Raw genomic sequence first — 21,876 nt, 5'->3', positions numbered from 1 at the left:
TAACTCTGAGCCTCCAACATCCTAACTCTGAGCCTCCAACATCCTAACTCTGAGCCTCAAAATTCCTGACTCTGAGCCTCAAACCCCCTAACTCTGAGCCTCAAACCTCCTAACTTTGAGCCTCCAACACCCTAACTCTGAGCCTCCAACATCCTAACTCTGAGCCTCCAACATCCTAACTCTGAGCCTCAAAATTCCTGACTCTGAGCCTCAAACCCCCTAACGCTGATCCTCAAACCCTCTAACTATGAAACTGCCTGCCTTGACAAGCTTTCATCCATTTCCAAGACATATACACTGATAGTAAACACAGCAAAGACTATGTCTTATCATATCCAAAACTCTGTCCATGTGGGTATATAATAATAGATATGATACATATTTGTACCAAATACAAATAACAACTGAATAGGAATTGGGAACACAACCACAGAGCTGAAGTGTAGCCTAATTGTTTGTGTTTTTAATTCCTTCTATCTCAGAATCCTAATAGCACTTCAGAGACCCAAGTCAGTTGTTATAACTGGCTCCTGTATACCAGTTCTGCGCCAGGACTTTGCAGGCCAAGGAATCCATTATAAGCATCATTCCACAAGAGAGACATTGCCAACCTGGCTGTGCCTGTCACAGACAGCTAGCTACACCCTGGTCTGGCCTGGCCCAAAGTGAAAAGCCCAGAAAGCTTCCTCAGTTCTAACCTCCCCTGGCTGCCGATGAGAGGAGTCTGCATATTCAGGTGGAATTTAAACAAGGCATCATACTGTAAATATTTAAAAATTCTGCTCACCATGCTCCCTGCCGAGGAACCTGGGTGTGATATAAAATGCAGCCAACCTTCGACAGACATCTGCAACGACGGCCACATGGAGTCCCAGTCTCTATGACAAGAGCTCTAGGTTTTATAACTGCGGGCACTTTTCAGGGCCCCCGCCCTCCCACTTTCCCCACTTTCCCCTAGTGACAATCAGACAGTCAACAGGATCAACACATGAAGGCAGCTGCTCTACTTAAGACCCGTCCCATTTTTCCACTTCCTGACATGAATAAATAAAGACTTTTAAAAAGTAGAAGACCCTCCCCCAACACTCTGGAGAGGCCAATAATCAAAATAAACTTCATTAGTATGTAGATTGGCACACACAGGCAGGGAGCGACCATCACTAGATGCAGTGCATCTGATGAGCGGTGAAGAGGGACAGCACGTCCAGGACTGTTGTGCCACTCAGGACACTGAGAGGAAAAGTGGGGCAAGCATTTCTGTTCCGAATGAACTCTCCCCACCCCCATTCCGGCAATGATGCCTTCAGAGATACCAGTCTCTACCCAGCAGGGGTTCTTTTGGAAACTGTTGGGTTTGTGAGAGCAGCGAGCGGCACTTCAAACACAATGTGTCCAACCATGGCGAGGGGTGCAGAACATTTCAGCATAAATTAAAGAAGGGCCTGCTCTGTCTGATACCCCCAGAACAACTGTTACACGCAAAAATTGTTCTTGTTGAGGCTGGGCCTAAAAATAATTGGGGGAAAACCTACATTTTACAACGCGCTTATGCAAAGCAGGCACTGATTACACAAAAGCAAAACTATTATGCGGGTGGATCAATGGAAACAACCGTGCAAACTATACGTACAGCATGGACAAAAAGACAGGCCTGTGTTGAACGAGAGAGACATATCAATAGAGGTTTAGATTTCACATCCATTACAACAATACATAGACCAAAAAAGTAGAACTTGAAAAATGACAGAAATTAATGAAAGTTGGGTGCGTTTTAATATGGTGAAATGGTTGGGCTGTGTAGCGACCGGCTCAGGCCTGGCTCGGCCCGATGCTGGGTTCTCCCTCGGGGCACTAATTGCAGCTCTAACAGACTGAATGGATGAGAAATGGGGGCATGACAGTGCACTTCCAGCACAGTGGGATTTGAGACTCACAGATCTCCAGCAGACACACAACGCATCAGCGGCATGGTCTTACTAACTAATCAAAAGAATACAATATTGACAGATAATATAAGCTGACATGCTTCAAAGTACTCTACCATAAAAATGTATGCCTTTACAAAACAAAAGGTGGGTCATCATTTGATGTTATTCATGATCATGTGATTCACCATGATAAATTCAGGAAATATCTTCCAGGAATTTCACATGTATGCTTACAAGTATTAAACCCCTGCAAACTCATTGTCTTGCCCTAATCCCTCTTCAAATTGATATTATCCTACATCTCTTTTCAAATGCTGCTGTAGGAATATCCTGGTTTGGCTGTCACTTTGTAGCACAGGGCATGCACTTAGTCATGGCAAGGTTTATTGACCATACTGATACTAGCTTCGGGTTATGCCCCTTAAGCCCACTACCACAACCGAGTCCCCATCCTTCAAGCAGGGAAACTTGCTGAAAATTATTTGCTAATCACAGAGGTTTAGGGGTCAGCAAAAACTCAGTCAGACCTTAAAGGAGAATCGCTTATGATTTCATCTAAATTAAACTCAGAAGTGAAGAATCAAATCAGCTTCTTGGAAGAGGTAACAAAATGTTTGCATGTATCTGCATTTGTCAGCAACAGAGAGGAAAAGAAGCAGTAAAGGAATAATGCGTAATAACTTGTGTTTAGCGTTAGCAGTGCCACAGCCCTTCAGGTTGCCAGCAGAACCAGAGCGGCAGCAGTGTTGTCTGGCACGCTCTGCCTCCCTCTCCCTGCCTTCCTCTCTCCTTGCATCAGACAGCCAGCAGACGAGAGGCCTCACACAAGTCTGGTACGGCCCTGCACCTCCCGCCTGCCTGCCTAGCTGGCTGGTCTGCTACAGCTACAGTACAGAGTAGCAGCACACTGTGGAGCTCAGCCTGGCTCACTCCCGCTATCAGACCCTCTCAGAATCCACCCCAGGAAAAGGTGCAACTTGAGCTGGACAAGAGAGCAGCTCTCCTAAGGTGGAGGCAAGCGGGTAGTTCATGGCTCACAAATTAGTACGGCAAAGTCCCTCAACCATAACTCCAACTTTAGAAAACTATAGCAGAGTGCTTTTTTGTAAACAAAAATGTCTTCCCCTCATTTAGTTATTATAGGTCTATTATTCTTCAGAATTCAGATGTATTTGTACACATTGTCACAAGTGTTTAAAAGTTCAAATACATAGGAATGTATTATTATGTTGTGACCTCTCACCTCAAGGAAAAGAGCCCATCTCTGCTGTTTTAAAATGAACTATTTAGCTTTATTAGCAATCATCTAAATATTACAAACAACACTGATATTCTACTACCATTAAACAAGTCTGAATTCACTAATGTTCCAAACGTTTAAAGATATGCATATGAGCAATGCAACAACCCAGTTGGCTGCATACACTAGGAGTGTATTGCCTTCCAGACTTAATTTCAAGACCAAAAATAGAACTTCTTTTCACATCACACTTGGTTTACCAACTTCATTATTTCATTTGGATAATCTCAATGAATAAACAATACATTCATCAGCTCATTTTAACCATTCATAACTATATACTGGACATTTCAGTAAAAATATAATGCCACTACCTTAGACATCAATAAACGTTTGTAAATAAAATAGGCCAAGTCCTTAATGCATTATTATGTTTGAACTGATACTATTCATATAAGGCAACTCCATAAGCACACTAATAATACAACTGTCACCAGTATTACTACAATGTTAAGTTAAAATACTATTGAAATATACATTCAGTAAAACATATGAAACCTGTTGCATACAGCAACATGAGGAATTTAGACTAATATTCTTTCCTCTACTGAATTAGAAACAGTCCTTTTCCATAACAGTTTAGAACCATGCAAGAAAACCCAAACCCTTCTTTCCTGGATTCCTCTTGCAAGTGCATTTATTCACGGAAACTACAGTACTATTTATGTCTTCAGCTATTAAAAGAAGGTATAATATTGATTTACAATCCCTTTATTACTATGTACTTTGGAATTAAGTTAAATGTAATTCCATTTGAAAATGACCAAAAAATGATCATTTTACTGGTGAACTACAGTAGGCCTATACGAAGACTTTGTGGCTATACCTTATTGCGTGTAAATGGCAGCTAAAGGCTATCAATAAATTGAAGAGAGATTTTTTTATATTTGGACAGTTTTACCCAAGTGAAATACATCCACCTATATATTGAAATAGGCTCCTCAAAACCAGCCATGGCCTGTAATAGGCATGCCTACCTTGCAATAGAAAGGTCATAGGCTACTTGATTTATCATATAGGCCAGGCAGTGCCTTTCTTTACATATCACTTCTCTCTAAGTTTTACATTAAAATTGTATGCCATATTATCCACTCAATTACAACTTAATTAAATGTTAATTGGATGCATACTAGATCAACATTTATTTTAATTTATCTAGATGTCCAAAACCGTGCGTCAACCTGACTCAAAATAGGCCAAATTCTCATGCATACGACAAAAATACAATTAGAAAGAATCAACATCAGGTAAGAACTGTGGCTCTGACTTGTTCACTATTACATATTCTAAATAAACATGCTGATTTCACAGTCTGCTGAGTAGTGTTCTCAATAAACTGATAGACTATTTGGATACACAAAATGCCGCAAAACACAAGTGCAACACAAGTGCACACTACTTCATGAGAGAGAGAACAGACACTAATCCTTATCCAACGACAAGCTATTGGTTTGTATTCCCTTTTTTATTTCCAAAGATTATAAGCATTTAAATAATTAATCAGGCCATCAATACTAAACCGAAGTGCTCCCTTGCCTGACCACAGTTCTCGGGGTGGTTTGTTGTCCCTCCTAAACTCAAAAATGAGTAGAATACTTCGGGGAAAACGCTCCCATACACAGGGTTGATAGCCTAATTTTTGATGATACTTTATGATTAACAATTCTGATGATACTTCCGGCATGCACAGCCTGCATCGGTCACAGCTAATGAATGAAAATGCGGATACTTTAGCCTTATACTTCTCCAAGGTAAACAAATTTCATGAAAATCTGAGACTAAAAATATACGTTAAATATGATTCGGCATAATGCTATTGAGTAAAATAGTGATAACAAAAAGGCTGAAGTTAATAGAGGCTGAGAGACTCGGGTTTCCGCGTCTCGTTATGGACTGTGCCAACAACACTCATCCCGCCCTTTTCTAAACTGAAATATCATCTGCATTTCACAGCCACGTTCAGTCAAGACAGACGCATAATAACTCCCCCCAAAAAGTAAGAATAATTTACCTGAGTAAGACAGAGAGGAGAGTACATCATGATGAAAAGGAACTTATAACAACTTGTCAGGTAGAAAAAGACAAACAAGTTAGTGAATCATTATTTTAAAGTTCATCATCATCATTGCACCTCCACCATCGCCTCAATTGACTTGCAGTTTACGTCCACTGAGATGTAAGCCCTCAAACACAGAAGAAAAGTTCAACTTAAAAAGACTGTAAAATAAAAAGAGTAGGCTAACTTTTAATACAACAAATTGGGAAAGCTGGGAAATGAAAATGCTCGGGCAATCTGTTCCATTTAGGAAATGGGGGGAGAAAAAATAATCAAAGAACGAGAAAATGAAAAAGAGGGAGGAATTAAATGACGTTATGAAAATAGCCCATCCCCAAAAAATCACTTAAAGAAGCAGTAACCCTGATTCCATGTGGCAATACCAGTTAAATCCACGAATTAAACAAAGTAATGTGCTTAGATCAGGTGCAACACTGGTACGGATGGTTAGAAAGACAAATTGCAGAGGACTTTCTCTCGCCCATGCAAGGGCGCACACTCCCTCCCTCGCATAGCCTATCCCAGCATCGAGGACAGCGACATTCCATGTGCGCTTGTAGCGTTAATTCAAAATCTTGTCTGTGGCAACTTGCTGCGTAATTGGCCTATGAACCATTTGAGTGCGTTGGTTCACAGATACAGTAGCCTGCACTACCAAGTGGCCTCATGACTAAACTACAAAATGAACTACACTTAATTGAGCTGTTATTACTACACTTCATTAAGCTGCGGTCCCGTGTGGCTCAGTTGGTAGAGCATGGTAAGAAAATGTAGGCTCTCACTACTGTAAATTACTAAAATGAAATGTAATCTAAGTTCAACAGCTTTAGGAAATGATCAGAATTGCTAAGATTTGTTTTAAAAAACTCAGATGACGTAGATATCCTAATCATGCAATTATAGCCTACCATTCAGAAAACCAAGCTTCTAAATGCATCATCCGTTATAAAGGTAACTGTTTTCTATAATATATGCATGCACGTAGGTAGGCCATGTCACACTGACATCTATACAAACTAATAATAAGCTATACAAGGCTGTGCGTAAAAACGCAGAGACGTCAGTGGTGAGCATACTGTTACTTTTCATTGAATTCTGATGTAAGCTACTTTTATCAATTTCTACAGTATTGTATTTATTATTGTCAGATGTGACTTGCACACAAAACAAGTGGTCGGTGTAATGACAATAATATTTGGAGAACTATCCAACAAAGATGATGTCTTTCGACTTTATGGACACATTCTGCTTTTGTAACTATGCACACAACAACACGTTTTAAACTAAGGGATAGTAAGTAGTCAATAAAGTGTACGTATAAAGTCATTGTAGCATTAAAGTTTGAAAAGACTCCAAATGTTACACAGTTTGATTGATATCAATGGTTGGGATTCTATACTAAAATAGGCTCAATATTCCTATATCTCTTCTTAAAAGATATATCCCCATTTCATCACGAACACAAGAGTATCAACGACTCTCCATGAAGCCAGAAGAGAAAAATTAAATATAAACTTTCTTGGTCTACTTTAAGTGAGTACCAGACCAGTTTATATCTGGCAAAGTTGAGAAAACTATTCTGAGATCAGTCTGAAGGGACAAGGTTGTCTGCATCAATATTAGTTAACACCCTGAATTGGCAATAACGTTATATAAGCCAAGTATAAACTAATAACTGAATCCAATCCATGTAGCACAAGTTTAATGTCTGTAGCGGTTCGTTGGTGGTGGGTAAATCAGCCTTCGTGAAGTGAAGTGAACTGCAGTTCAGACATAACTGGAAGAATTGGCCATTTTGTTATCTATGACATCCCAAAATATAACGCCCTGAATATATTTATTTTATATTTCCAAAACAGTAGGCCAGAGAAAATACATTGCTTTCACACAGACTCTAAATATCCCCATGCCAATTGAGTGCACTTTCAAAACACTCCGATTGCTACTATGCAAGTAGGCTATGTGGGTTATAACGGCACTAGATCCAGGGACCGAGCGCCTCTGTCGGTCTATGGTTCAAATTCAAGCCGGCGCCCCTGCGGCTCTGGCTCTGGCTGCGGCCATTTTCTGCTGAACAAACTCTAACCGGGCTCAGAGTATATTGGCTTTGAACTTCAACATCCCGTGGTGAATATACATCTGCGCTGCACTACTCAAACTGGCAACAAAAAAAACTAATAACTTTCACTGCGGAGAAGTGCCAAAACGCTTTGTAGGCTATATCAATCATTACGCGCAGGTGTAACATAAATACACCATATGTCTGCATTTCTAGCCTTTCCCACAAATACTCCTCTTGGCTGAAAACCAACAATAAAAGGAGTAGCCTGCCGAGAAAGACGGAAAGGAGCAGAACACCAAAATGCAGCTCTACGCAATCTCAATTTGACTTTACAGAGTGCATACAACTGACGCGTGATCATTCTCGCTTTGCGTCTGTTGTAACATGGACAAATAAAGATGAAATTGATTTGTAAACGTACCATTTCGAAGCGAAACTGCCAACCCCCCCAGACAAGTTATAGTTTATGCAGCACCGCGGTTCAAAGCATGGTCATCTCGTCGACGGGTTTTTATTATTATTCCATATCCATTTATCCGCGAACAGAAGTAATCCGTGGTCTTCGGAGGGGAGAATAACCCGCAGAGATCAAATAGAAACGTCCCACGCGAAGTCTGCAGCGTCAATCCCCGTAGAATCTTCGCTACAAGGTAAAATAGGACAACATAAAGATTTCCCTATAATATAGCTACGGGCTGAACGATTTCGGGTAGATTCTGTAAACTGTTCCCCGCTTGATGGTGTCGTAATGTATAGTGCTGTTATTGTTTTTATATCTTTAAATTACAAAACTGATCCTTCGGTCTCATTGATTTGCAGCATTGTAGGCTACACATAGCCTAGATGTCCTTAATATGTGGTATAAATGCTTCGTCTGTATGTGAACGTCCTTAAAGACGTCCCGAACGATGGGCTCATAGGAGATCTTACAGTCGTCTCGGAGAAGGAATAGATGAAACGCGAAGGTGGTGTGTGTGTGTCTGTGTGCGCGGGTGCATGTGTGTGTGTGTGTGTGTGTGTGCGAGAGAGAGGGAGAGCTAGTGTGTGTGGCTTAACGCATTCTATTAGTGTTGCACTTGATGGCGTAGTTTATAAAAAGCAATAAGACAACTATTGCCCACTGTGAGCCGCTATTACAAAACATGTTGTAATCTCAGAGAGATATACATTCTATAATAGAGATATAACAGCCTATAACAATATTGGTCTTGTTTTTATTGTGTGTGTGTGTGTGTGTGTGTGTGTGTGTGTGTGTGTGTGTGTGTGTGTGTCACATCCTCAGTATTTATTACACCTGCACAATAGTTTGAAGAGCTGTCAACGTGTCAGGTGTTGTCAAATCTGTCATTGTTTTTAACCCCACTTTGCTCAAACCTTTCAGAGGGGAGAAGGGCGTCCATCCTCAAGGAAAATACATCTGAAGTTGACTATAATAGCCTAATATTCCAAACACAAGATCATTTGTAATTAATTAATAATTATTCATAAGTCGTAGCTTAATCGTTTCTCTATTGATATTGCCTTTTCATGAATGTAGCATAAGTATTCTTATAAATTGACTTTTCCACGAAATGAACCCTGCGCGTTCAGCTGGTTTCTGCAGCTTAATAATAGATTCAGTTTATAAGTGTGACAATTTCCAAATAATTAACCCAGTGTGTTCAACTGCTTTCTGCGTTTCAGTTCATTAGGACTGATTTGTTTGAAAACTGGGTAAGACTTTATTTTTAGGGTCTGTAATAAACCATTTTTATAAGTCATTTATAAATTGTATGTTCACCATTTAGTAATCATTACCCCCTCATTAGCAAACCATTTACCAATCATTAGTAACGTATTTTGGCAGTTTCAAATCTAAAGTGAGTGCTATTTATACTTTATAAATACTTTATAAATGTTTTGAGTGACCAGTGTAACTTCTCACAAAAATATGGACATTCCTGCAGTACCTGGTAAAGAATAAGCACACAACACAGGATGTTTAAGAAAATATATATATTTTCTTAAACATGTATTTCGTTAAACATCACGTGTGAATAACTAGCTTACTAGCATTTACAAATGTGGGAGTAATGATCAATAAATGTTGATCAGACTGTTTATAAATGCCTTATAAATGGTTTATTATAGACCCTTAAAATAAAGTGTTACTGAAAAGTGTAGGCCATGAGCACATTCTTCCAAAATGATAAAGCAGTATAATATTACTACATAGTTGTAGAATTGTAACAGTGAAAATTGACCTAAATGAATATACATTCTTTGATTGAAGGATTTGGTCTTTAGTGCAATTATAGAATCTAGTTTGAAGAAATTGTCTCTCACATGCAAGCCTTTTTGTCGCTATCTAACCTGAACTAATGATTTTCAGGAGCAATGAAATCCCCAATGTATAGGCAGTTACTGGATTATTCTCCTCTTTCGATTTCCCTTCACGTCAAAGGTCAAACGGCCCTGTTAATTAGAATCTTAATAGCATAATTTGATGAAGAATATTAAGGTCTTATCTAGACTAGGCTTACGAGCTTGGTTATGCAATGGGATAATACACCTGTTTGAATTTAAGTCTCAGGTTTGCATTTTAACAGTCAACTGATCATACAAAATCCATACTGGAGTATTTGTTAATATATGAGACAGAAATGAGACAATCCATTCAAGAGTTGGAGAGGCAGATTGTGTGTGTGTGTGTGTGTGTGTGTGTGTGTGTGTGTGTGTGTGTGTGTGTGTGTGTGTGTATGTTTTCTTCCTTTTACTTTTAATGCACTTTTTATTTGTTAATGGTGCGATAATGTTTGATACAGTTAGATCTAGGCCCGACCCAGGCAAACTTGACATTATATTCTGTTTTAGAAAATGCTGGTTTATACAATTGAAAGCATGATTTCCATCAAATCTGCTAATGGAATACAACATAATTTGCCAGAGTATTTAACCCTTCATATGCTAAAATAAAATTGTAACTTGTTGCTCAACTCTTGGATAACATAAAACATTTTTTAAATCGATTGGGGTGAAATTCATGTTGTTGTTTTTTTTTTACCATGCTTTGATTATCAATAACCGTAAATGTATAATTTGAAAACAAACTTCAAACCTTTTTGCCCAAACTAGTGATATGAGGTAAAACAAAATAGTATATCTTTGAAGCAAACAGTAATATTTTTCAAATGTCACATTACTTTGACAGTTAAGCTTAATGTCCCTTAGCTACATTTTTGAAGAATAATAATTATTTTTATTTTTCCTCACATGGGATTTAAAATACTAAATCATTTCCAGGTTACCACTAATATACGCATTGGACTTGGGGCTCTGCTGGGAGTTTACCTTATGTTTAGATTTTACTACTACTTTGCCACTAAAATCATAATAAACACTGACAACTAAAATATTGTATTATTGTTCTTATTGTTATTTTCGTATTATTAATAATAATAATAGGGGAGGGGGGTAGTTCAAAAATCGAACCCCAAAAGGTTCTTCAAAGGGGTCTTCGAGGATCCATTTATAGGAGTTCTTTGAAGAACCCTTTTTTAAAGGTTTTTTTGATGAACTTATAGGAGTTCCCTCCCAGTTTCAATTTGAAGAACCCCTAAAGATACTCCAGGATCCTTTTATTTTTAGAATGTATGAGATATTTTACATTACACTGTGGGATCAATTTTATGGTTTCTTGTTTATTTGTGGTTGGTTTGTCTATATGTTTTAGGTCTGACATCCAATCATTGTTTATTCTATAAAACCCCTAAGCAGGAGGAAATGCTATAACAATGTTTTTGATAGTTTTGTAAAGGACGACAAGAACAACATTAATTAAACAGGAAACAAACAGAAAACTCAACTATCTTTTGTTGAATAGAAAGCCTCTGGCCAAACGAATTCACTTGCTTGGACGACTGTTTGTTAAACTCAGCCTATAAGGAATGAAATCAGAATAACTAATGCAACAGGTTTTGGCTAGCTGCTGAAATGTCTAATTAACTGTCGAGAAACATTCACTGGTCCATGGTTGCACGAATCAAAAGGAGACAAAGGGGAAAATACAATTCTGAAATCACAACCATCTCTAATTGGAAAGTTATTTTAACCTCGACATACTTGGGATTGGTCACTCTGTTTTCTTTTACATGTACTTCTTTAAAAAACGATGTTGGGTAGTTATTTTTCTATCATCTCTTATCTGTAGGTTTATTTCAAATGAAATTAGCAGAAAATCAAACTGAGGATAACTTGCAGAACGGACAAAAACGTTGCTTTTGTATTTTAGCCTGAATGAGTTTTCAATGTGAAACCATGTGGCGCAAACTTCATAGAAACTCCACCATGAAGTTAGTTTTCAAATGTAAATGATGGATTTCATAAATGAGTCGTCATCAGGATACCTTTACCTCGTTACGTTCTCTCATGGATAGGCCTTACAGGCTAAATCAATTGTATTAATATAGCTTAAACCCAAGTTAGGTTTACATCAGAAATAGGCCTACTTGAATCGAACATTTCAAAGTATATTGCCTTTATTATTAAAATGTAGTAGCCTATAGTTTCCATACAGTTTCTATAAAAGTATATATTTGTTGGTTCCATGGAGGCAGATCCAGCACCAGTTCAGCACATGGACAGTCTGTACCGCACGTTAGAGAGTTGCCGTTTTTTTAGACTGCCACATCATTGCGACCGAAATCTCTAATTTGGATTTGGCCCATCAGGAGACATTATACAGCTTTTTATTTATTTAAAACAATTGTTGAATCATGAAGGAAAAAAAGTGAAGCAGAAATGCATAATCTTCTAATGCAGTGTGGGACCACTGACAGTAAACAAGATAAGTGGTTGGACCAACACATTTAGGCCATGTGCAGTAAAATATTGGTGCTGTTAAACGTTAAGATGTAGGCTATACATGTAATGCTCTGCAAAAATGATCGATATTGGAGAAGAATAACATCCTCCATCACCTGTAAAATCGGACTTGACAATGTCAATCATACATGTGGTAAAAAAAAAACTGCTTTTGCAAGATAGAGGAAATTAAAACATATTTTAATGGAAGCAAAACGCTAACTTGATTAAATACCATACATTAGGCCAGGGGTTTCCAAACCTTTTCACTCGGGGTCCCCCTTCCATCATTGGGGAACATCCCACATCTATTTCTATGGGCACAAGCACTGTTCATGACACAAACTGTTCACACCCCTCTTGTTGGTGGAGAGAATTTGGCAGCTTTAAATCTTATTTCCTGCAATTCTACTCTCTAAAAATAAAAGGTTCCTGGAGTATCCTTTAGGGGTTTTCAAATTGAAACTGTGGGGGAACCCCTATAAATTAATGGATCATCGAATAATCTTTTGAAGTAACTTTTGGGGTTAATATCTGAACTACCAGCTCCCCTATTATTAATAATAATAGGCATAACAATAATGACAATAATACAATATTTTCGATGTCAGTGTTTATTATGATTTTAGTGACAAAGCAGAATAAACAAATCCAAATAATGGTCAACTCCCAGCAGAGCCCCAAGTCCAATGGGTATATTATCTGGTGTGTTGATGTTAATGTGTTGATGTTCTCCGTATCCATAGACAGAATTATTTTGCAGTGCACCGTGATCAAACAGGTTTCCTGTTATATTCATAAGATGTGTAGTGAGGGTGAAGTCTGTGAATCCAAACATTTTTAATTATACAGATGTGTAACAAAACATGCACATGACAGTATTCAGACCATGGTTTATGTGGGGGAAAAAATATTTGGTGATGGTTTTCATGCATTAACCTTGTCCATAATGTAGAGGCCTATGGGATTTTCATTGAAGAGGTAATGGATGAGGGTGGTACATGTGATCTGCATAACAATTGTCACACCCTGATCTGTTTCACCTGTCTTGTCCTTGTCTCCACCCCCCTCCAGGTGTCGCCCATTTTACCCATCATTCCCTGTGTGTTTCTACCTGTGTTTTCTGTTTGACAGTAGCCAGTTTGTCTTGCCTCGTCAAGCCTACCAGCGTGGTGTTTCCTCGTACTCCTGCTCTCTGTAGTCCCTGTTTTCTAGTTTTTCCGGTTTTGACCATTCTGCCCTGACCCTGCCTGCCGTTCTTTACCTTTCCGACTCTGCCCTGGATTACTGACCTCTGCCTGCACCTTGACCTGTCATCTGCCTGGCCCCTGTTTTTGTCTATAAACATCTGTGATTCGAACTGTCTGCATCTGGGTCTTGTCCTGAGTCGTGACACCAGTAGACATACCTTTGTATGCCTCCTAGTCTGTATACCTGCAGACACATACACAAAAGTGAGCAGTTCAGTCTCTGCAGCCAATACAGCTAGCATTCAACATATTCTTATGGCATACAGTACATATTCTTACCTCTTTGTTGATTGATATCCATTGAATTGTGTCCATTTTCTGTTTTTAGAAAGATTTACACAAATGTTAAGATATGGTATCATTGTAAAACAACATAAAATTTAGATCATACAAGGGACAAACCTTACCTTAAATTGAGGAGATCTTGAACTTTTTCAGTTAAGTGCCTGGGGTTAAGTGCCTGTCAAATCCAAATGTTAGGTTCCTGTAAGAACCCCCACAGTTTGGCATCACTGCATTAGGCTACTCAGTCAAGAACCACTTGTGTAATCACATGGTTACACAATGCAATTCATGAGATTCATTCACCTATTGCCAAATCAATTTACAGATTGATAATGCATGTGTGCCCTTAGGCCAACCTGGGGAGTTTGGTGGAGTAATCTGTCTTGTCATGCAATCTGTGTTTACCACAGGAAGGCTGTGCTGGAGTGAGCGGGAGAGGCATGATCCACAGTTCAAATGTGAATTGAAAGGTTCCTGTAAAATTCTCTCCATGCAGGAGTCCATTTAAATCAGACCAAATATATTCAGAGATAATACAGAGATAGAGAGAAAAAACACATTCAACATTATTTTTCTTTGTGAAATATACCAATTTCAATATACTGGTTAGCTATACTATGTTGAAAGGGGTTACATAACACAATAACTATGAATATTGCTAAATGTATATACCAAAACTACTTAAGAGGCATCAGTATCAATCCATTTTCAACTTGTTGCTAGAGTAAGCCAGTTACAGGTCCCTGAATAGTTGTGAAATGTTTTATGTGATCACATCTAAAAGGTATGTTGCCTAAAGACAGAGTCAGCCAGGACTCATGCCATGACACAACTTTGACAATGGCCTTTCATTTCATCTTTATGCAAGTGAAAACGACACATGCAAAGAATGCATATATGCTGCACTCAATCGTAGTGAGTGAAGTGTAATGTTGGACATGAATAAGGTATCCTGAAGAGGGCAGTATCAGAGTGTGTTTCGTGGTGTTGCCTGCTAGTCAGCGTTCTCTCTCACTACATTATGAACATTTAAAGTGATGTTCACTTTGCAAAGGTGAAATTCGAAATACTATATATCAAATTGATTAGGAACTATCTTGAAAATTTTGACTTGAAGCAAAAAAGTATATGGGTTAATGTCAACAGTGTTAGAGATACTTTATTGTATTTGTAAGTATCTGTGAGTGATATATTTAAGTATTTCTGTGCATACATAAAAGTCGAACTGTTGCCGAACCTTTACTGTGCTTCATTGTGAACTATTCCAAATGCTGGCAAGCAGAGGTACTATAACACACAGCTTTTGTTTTGTTTGTAGAACAGATAAATATCTAATTGGCAGTAAACAAACAGCAAGCCTACTTATACACAGCTTTCTGTGTGGTGTAATTAATTAAGTGATTTGATAGCTGTATAATGTTGTGTTTTTCTCTGCACAAATAGCCGGAGGATGCTATAGAGAATTATACAACCGGTGGGTCTAATCTTGAATGCTAATTGGTTGAAAGCTCATTCTGCCGGTGTCTATTCCACAAGTCACCAACGGCTAAATCTATGACCTTAAAATGCCTATTTAATCTGTTCCATCTGACTACACAATCCACTGTTCCATCAGCCTAGCCAGGCACTTTATAAACTTGATCTCCACTATAAAAAGCATCTAGACATTATCTCACATTTGTTTTAGACTAACATTTAGTTTCCAAAAGCGGAGCTTTGTATCTCTCCCACATTTGTAGCATTGTTTCAATATTCAAATTCGATCTCCAGCTGTCCTATAGTAATGAATGCGTCGAGAGTTGGGACGAAACAGACAGGCAGGCAGCATTTCTCAGCCAGTCGAAATCATGAATCAGCTGGTATAATTTTTATGGATACAGTTGAAGTCGGAAGTTTACATACACTTAGGTTGGAGTCATTAAAACTCGTTTTTCAACCACTCCACACATTTTTGTTAACAAACAATAGTTTTGGAAACGTCGGTTAGGACATCTACTTTGTGTATGACACAAATCATTTTTCAATTGTTTACAGACAGATTATTTCACAATTCCAGTGGGTCAGAAGTTTACATACACTAACTTGACTGTGCCTTTAAACAGCTTGGAAAATTCCAGAAAATTATGCCATGGTTTAGAAGCTTCTGATGGGTTAATTGACATAATTTGAGTCAATTGGAGGTGTACCTGTGGATGTATTTCAAGGCAAACTCCTCTTTGCTTGACATCATGGGAAAATCAAAAGAAATCAGCCAAGACCTCAGAAAACAAATTGTAGACCTCCACAAGTCTGGTTCATCCTTGGGTGCAATATCCAAACGCCTGAAGGTACCACTTTCATCTGTACAAACAATGGTACGCAAGTATAAACACCATGGGACCACGCAGCCATCACACCGCTCAGGAAGGAGATGCGTTCTGTCTCCTAGAGATGAACATATTTTGGTGCGAAAAGTGCAAATCAATCCCAGAATAACAGCAAAGGACCTTGTGAAGATGCTGGAGGAAACAGGTACAAAAATATCTATATCCACTGTAAAACGAGTCCCATATCGACATAACCTGAAAGGCCGCTCAGCAAGGAAGAAGCCACTGCTTCTTTGCAACTGCACATGGGGACAAAGATCGTAATTTTTTAAGAAATGTCCTCTGGTCTGATGAATCAAAAATAGAACTGTTTGGCCATAATGACCATTGTTATGTTTGGAGGAAAAAGTGGGAGGCTTGCAAGCTGAAGAACACCATCCCAACCATGAAGCATGGGGGTGGCAGCATCATGTTGTGGGGGTGCTTTGCTGCAGGAGGGACTGGTGCACTTCACAAAATAGATGCCTTCATGAGGTAGGAAAATTATGTGGATAAGCATCTCAAGACATCAGTTAAAGCTTGGTCGCAAATGGGTTTTCCAAATTGACAATGACCCCAAGCATACTTCCAAAGTTGTGGCAAAATAGCTTAAGGACAACAAAGTCAAGGTATCGGAGTGGCCATCACAAAGCCCGACCTCAATCCTATAGAAAATGTGAGGGCAGAACTGAAAAAGTGTGGGCCTACAAACCTGACTCAGTTACACCAGCTTGTGGAAGGATACCTGAAACGTTTGACCCAAGTTAAACAATTTAAAGGCAACGCTATCAAATACTAATTGAGTGTATGCAAATTTCTGACCCACTGGGAATGTGATGAAAGAAAGAAATGCTGAAATAAATCATTCTTTACAATTATTCTGACATTCCACATAAAGTGGAAAAATAAAGTGGTGATCCTAGCTGACCTAAAAACAGGGAATTTTTACTAGGATTAAATGTCAGGAATTATAAAAAACTGAGATTAAATGTATTTGGCTAAGGTGCATGTAAACTTCCGACTTCAACTGTATATACAAAGAAATGTAAATTAAAAAAAAGGTCAAACAAAACGAAGTGCAGCTAGTTTGCAGTCTTTCCAGCTTCAGTTTGAAGTGATTGTGTTAGCTGTGTTGTTGGCTAGCTCCTCTGAACAACAGTGTCCTGACAAGAGAGCACATTTTCTATGCCAGGCGAAATCGCGCCTCATTAGGTCGATGTTATGGATGTATCCAAATAAATGCCACTACAAAACAGCTTAAACAAATGAAAATGCTTCTACTTTGCTGTTATTCTAGCTGCACTTTTTGACGTGACTATAAGTTAGATAGCTAGCAAGCAAGGAAGGAATAAAGAAAATATGTCAATCAGTATTTGAATATGTTGGTAACACGCTGTATAAAAAGGCTAATGCCCTCGAAGCCGGATTGGCACCCGTGCCAATATATCCTCCGACCTACAATTACATCTACAACCTCTAAAAGAAATGGCATGGCATGTTTTCCCAGAGATGGATGGAAAAAAGCATCAGTAGATCTATTATTACTTCAGGGAGTCAATCTACAGTTCACGGTATGCAGCTTGACATGTGGTTTACTGTAGGGCACTCAGGTGGCTCATGAGTGACAACACATGTCAGTGTCTCTAAGTGTTATGCATCTATTAAAAGCAATACACACACAGTAGAAGGATTGCTGTTACTGTCCTGTTGCTGTATCCAATGAGATTCGCCTCACTTTCCAAAACATAAGCAAGATGAGAGTGGAAAGAGGGAAACTGTCTCCAAATTGGACCGAATCTTGCCAAGATGCAGAGTGCCAAGACCTCTCTCCATATTTTCAGTGAAAGCAACCTATTTACTACATTTGGCCTCTGAATGCTTACTAAGAGCAAATTGAGCGTAATTTTCCCATTTTGGACCATTTGTGGCACATTGCAATCGTCTTCAGAGTGAGCCAAACCATTCCATTAAAAACAAATGGTTTAAGTTAAGCAGCTTTGCTTTTATTCAGTTTCATTTATGTATGAATTTATCTGATTCCGCAACCCCACAGTAACTTTTTTAAAGACGATGTGTGTGCGGAGGAACAGTCAGGGTCGCACGTAGTCTCGTTGCACTAACAACAGTATTCCTTCATGTTTGGGATATGAACACACATTAGACATGACAAAATATGTAGAATTGCAGGAAATTCGCTTTAAAACTGCAACATTTTCTCTCCGCCCCATGGCAAAATGTGTAGAATTGCAGGAAATTAGCTTTAAAACTGCAGAAAGTTCTCTCTGCCAACAAGAGGGGTGTGAACAGTTTGGGGTCGCATGGGTTGCAAGGTGGGGGGTTGTTACTATGCTGATAAATTACAATATCCATCCGGACCTTTCACACCTAGGAGATTTGTGTGACCGGACCTTCTCAAAAATAATGTTTTTTTCTTATAGTAGTAGCAGTATTTGAATCAAGTTATGTCTGACTGAATTGCAATGTTATTCTAAATTGACGTTTAGACTATTCACAATAAGAATATATATACCTGCAGCTCACTCACAATTATTTACCAAAACATTTCAGTATGAAGAGTTGGAACTTACACATGCAAATCGTGGAAGATGGGAGAAGATTTTGTCCGATTTAGACTGAAGGACTAAAGCGTCTGACATGGTATTGAAAGTTCCTGGATATACAGTGTTTAGCTGGTGTTGGGCCAGTAGGAAATATAGTGGACAAGTCTGACCAGACAGATGTGGATGGGAGGCCATCAATGGAGGGGAACTTCAGACCTGCTGCCGGCAGGGAGACACGCGTTACATCATCCACTGGTGAGGTCCCGGTAATGACAGAAACCAACATAGACAAACAAACCTTCAGAGAAATATGAGCTTGTTCAACTAGGAAAATGTGATGAAAAACATAATCATTGTCAGTAGAGTGAAAGTGTTCAGGACTAGACTGATAGACTGGGATAGCTCTGGAGAGGGAGGGAGCTATCTACACTAAACAAAAATATAAACGCAACATGTAAGTGTTCCAATGTTTCCATACGCACAAAAGGCTTATTTCTCTCAAATTTTGTACACAAATTTGTTTACATCCTTGTTAGTGAGCATTTCTCCTTTGCCAAGTTGACCCATCCACCTGGCAGGTGTGACATATCCAGAAGCTGAATTAAACAGCATGATCATTACACAGGTGCACCTTGTGCTCGGGACAATAAAAGGCTACTCTGAAATGTGCAGTTTTGTCATACAACACAACGCCACAGATGTTCAAGTTTTGAGGGAGTGTGCAATTGGCATGCTGACTGCAGGAGTGTCCACCAGAGCGGTTGTCAGAGAATTTAATGTTAATTTCTCTACCGTAAGCTGCCTCCATTTTAGAGCATTTGGCTATACGTCCAATAGGCCTCACAACCGCAGGCCATGTGTATGGTGTCGTATGTATGAGTGGTTTACAACTTTGTGAATAGAGTGCCCCATGGTGGCGATGGGGTTATGGTATGGGCATGCATAAGCTACGGACAACGAACACAATTGTATTTTATAGTTGGCCATTTGAATGCACAAAAATACCATGATGAGTTCCTGACGTCCACTGTGAGGTATATGTGACCAACAGATGCATATCTATATTCCCAGTCAAGTGAAATCCACAGATTAGGACCTATTGCAATTATTTCAATTGACTGAAAGAATAAAAGCTTAATAATATGCAATAATATTGAATTGTCCCATGAGGTCCTGTAACCCTGACCAAGGAAACTACTGTGCCAGATAAAACTCTCTATCCTGCAAGAGACTTGGAAGCAGCTGCAACTGACCTGATAAGGTAAGGTTTGAACTGATAAGGTACAGTTTCTACAGTACAAGGTTACGATGAGTGTGGATCATAAGCTTGAATCACGTTAAAATACCTTGAGTATAAACCCAGTGTTCAAAACTACCCTCTTTAGAGGCTAAATTCATCTTTCAAACGGTATCAGCAAAAGTGTAAATGACAATGAAAAGAGCAAAGTCAACCTTCCCTCCGATAACAATAGAGAGGGCTTGTTGCAAAATGAAAATCTGAATGCTTTTACAAAGTAGGCTTAGTCAGCTTCCTTTCCCAGAATCACACCGCATCAATTTGCATAATGTAGAGGTTGAATTTATCATGATCCAAATCCCCTTGGAGACAAAACTAATTGCTATTAGAAAATGATTGCTTTGCCATAATTTGGCAAGATTATGCTGTAATAAGGGAATGTACGTATTAGATAGCAGTAGAACCCTCCGATTGGTTCTGAGTATATCCGGAAGACTTGGAAAAAGTTAGTTTCTAGAATTCTATCTTTTCGAGAGAACAACGATAAAGGTATCTGTGTCAAGTAGGCTGTGAGTGATTTCACGAGGCAGTTTTTGAAGCATCCTGTCATCATTCTCCTGCCAAGGACATGTATGGTTATGTAGAGCCAAACCATACAGTACACATGTCTGGCTCTATGAGTTGGAGCAAGTGCTGACTAGCCTGGAAGACTCACACAGCAGCGTCAGAACACACAAGGCTGGTCTTGTTTCTGTCCTTATGTTGTCATTCTTCTTCCCATTTCACCTGAACTGGGCAAAAAAAAACATTCTATATAAATTCAGATTTCATTAATGTCTCCATGCCAACAAACTAAATGCAATAAAGGCTACATTTCCAACTATCTGCTGTCCTCTTCTCTGATCTCTGTGCTCTGTTCAAACGTCAAAGTGTGAAAGTTCAAGTGCAGGACGTCCTTATGTAAAATCGGCAATGGGACCAACCAGTTACTGCCTAAAAACCATCTGTGACTGAGCAGAACTGAAAAGTTCATACGACTCTATCAGTAAATAATTAAAAAGTGCACAATAATAAACCAAAAGACAATTCAGTATTTTGGAAGCCCGCAGTCATGAAACTAGTCTACCAAGAAGTCAACATAAACTGTCATTCAAAAATGTGTATTTTGTCTTTAAGGAGATTCAGTGACTATTGAGTGATACCTGCCTAATGTTGTCTCTCAACTCAAGACTCAGAGATATCAGAAACCAAGAAGAGGTTCATTACCACCCTCTACTGGTGATGAAAATATCATTATCTAATTGCAATGTCCTTGTCCACACATTATTGCAATTAGTGCGATTAAACAGGTTAGTTTCCCTCTCCTCAGTTGTCAACAAATGCAGTGACCTTTAAAAAAAGACTGAAGGTATCCTCTCTCTACACACATTACAATAAACTCAAGCCCTGTCAATGCTCAGTTTAAGGGTGATGTTTATAATTCAAGGTTTAAACCCTATGGCCAGGTAATATGTAAGCCTCTTCTGATAGGTGAACTATATCTGGAACCAATATACCCAGGCTCTGACTCTTACTCATCGAGGATAACCTGCACTGAACCCTTGGACTCCCTGACTACATGTTCACATTCTTCTCAAGTGCAAAGAAAGTTCCACACAAATCCTGCAAGTAATCCAAAAACGTAATCAAGCACAATTTCCAAAAAGGAGAATTACACTAACACCCAATTCAATCTAATGAAAGCTGGAATGGAATAGAAAACTGCCGAGGAAGGCCAAAATTGTACAGGCAAGTGTCCTAAAACTTTAAACCTTTCTTATTCAATCTGCTATGGGATAATCTCAATGTAAAGCAGCAAATACCACTCCCTTATTTAAGAAATAACTCAGTTCTGAATTGTAACCCTACCGTTGCTCACTTCAACACAACTTGTTTAACAGTACAAAGATCAGCCGTGAGTACTAAGGAGACCTATTCTACCCAGAAGGACTGTTTAGCTCTGTATGATAA

At 38.9% G+C, this 21,876-nt stretch overlaps 1 protein-coding gene and 1 long non-coding RNA gene across 11 annotated transcripts in view; one reads left to right on the top strand and one right to left on the bottom strand.

Moving 5' to 3' along the window:
- Nucleotides 1-8,514, bottom strand: part of LOC110521516 (nuclear factor 1 C-type) — a 123,068-nt gene extending 114,554 nt beyond the window's left edge. The window contains exon 1 of one of the 9 annotated variants that reach the window (XM_036968482.1): nucleotides 7,768-8,514. In XM_036968482.1, the coding sequence (XP_036824377.1) occupies nucleotides 7,768-7,770 (3 nt within the window). In that variant the 5' untranslated portion in view covers nucleotides 7,771-8,514. Of the gene's footprint in view, nucleotides 1-5,239; nucleotides 5,738-7,767 lie in introns of those variants that run through there. The other 8 variants (XM_036968487.1, XM_036968486.1, XM_036968484.1 and 5 more) reach the window with 8 other exon arrangements.
- LOC118945756 lies at nucleotides 5,885-15,552 on the top strand. Of its 2 annotated transcripts, none has more exons than XR_005040850.1 (3): nucleotides 5,885-6,044; nucleotides 6,722-6,817; nucleotides 13,323-15,552. It is a non-coding gene; the product is annotated as an uncharacterized LOC118945756 (long non-coding RNA). The 2 variants fall into 2 exon arrangements; XR_005040849.1 differs by lacking the exon at nucleotides 13,323-15,552 and adding an exon at nucleotides 8,728-9,776.
- Nucleotides 15,553-21,876: the final 6,324 nt, after the last annotated feature.

The sequence above is a fragment of the Oncorhynchus mykiss genome, chromosome 30, assembly GCF_013265735.2.
Source record: "Oncorhynchus mykiss isolate Arlee chromosome 30, USDA_OmykA_1.1, whole genome shotgun sequence".
NCBI classification, from domain to species: Eukaryota; Metazoa; Chordata; class Actinopteri; order Salmoniformes; family Salmonidae; genus Oncorhynchus; species Oncorhynchus mykiss.
This window is presented reverse-complemented; position numbering and strand designations above follow the sequence as displayed.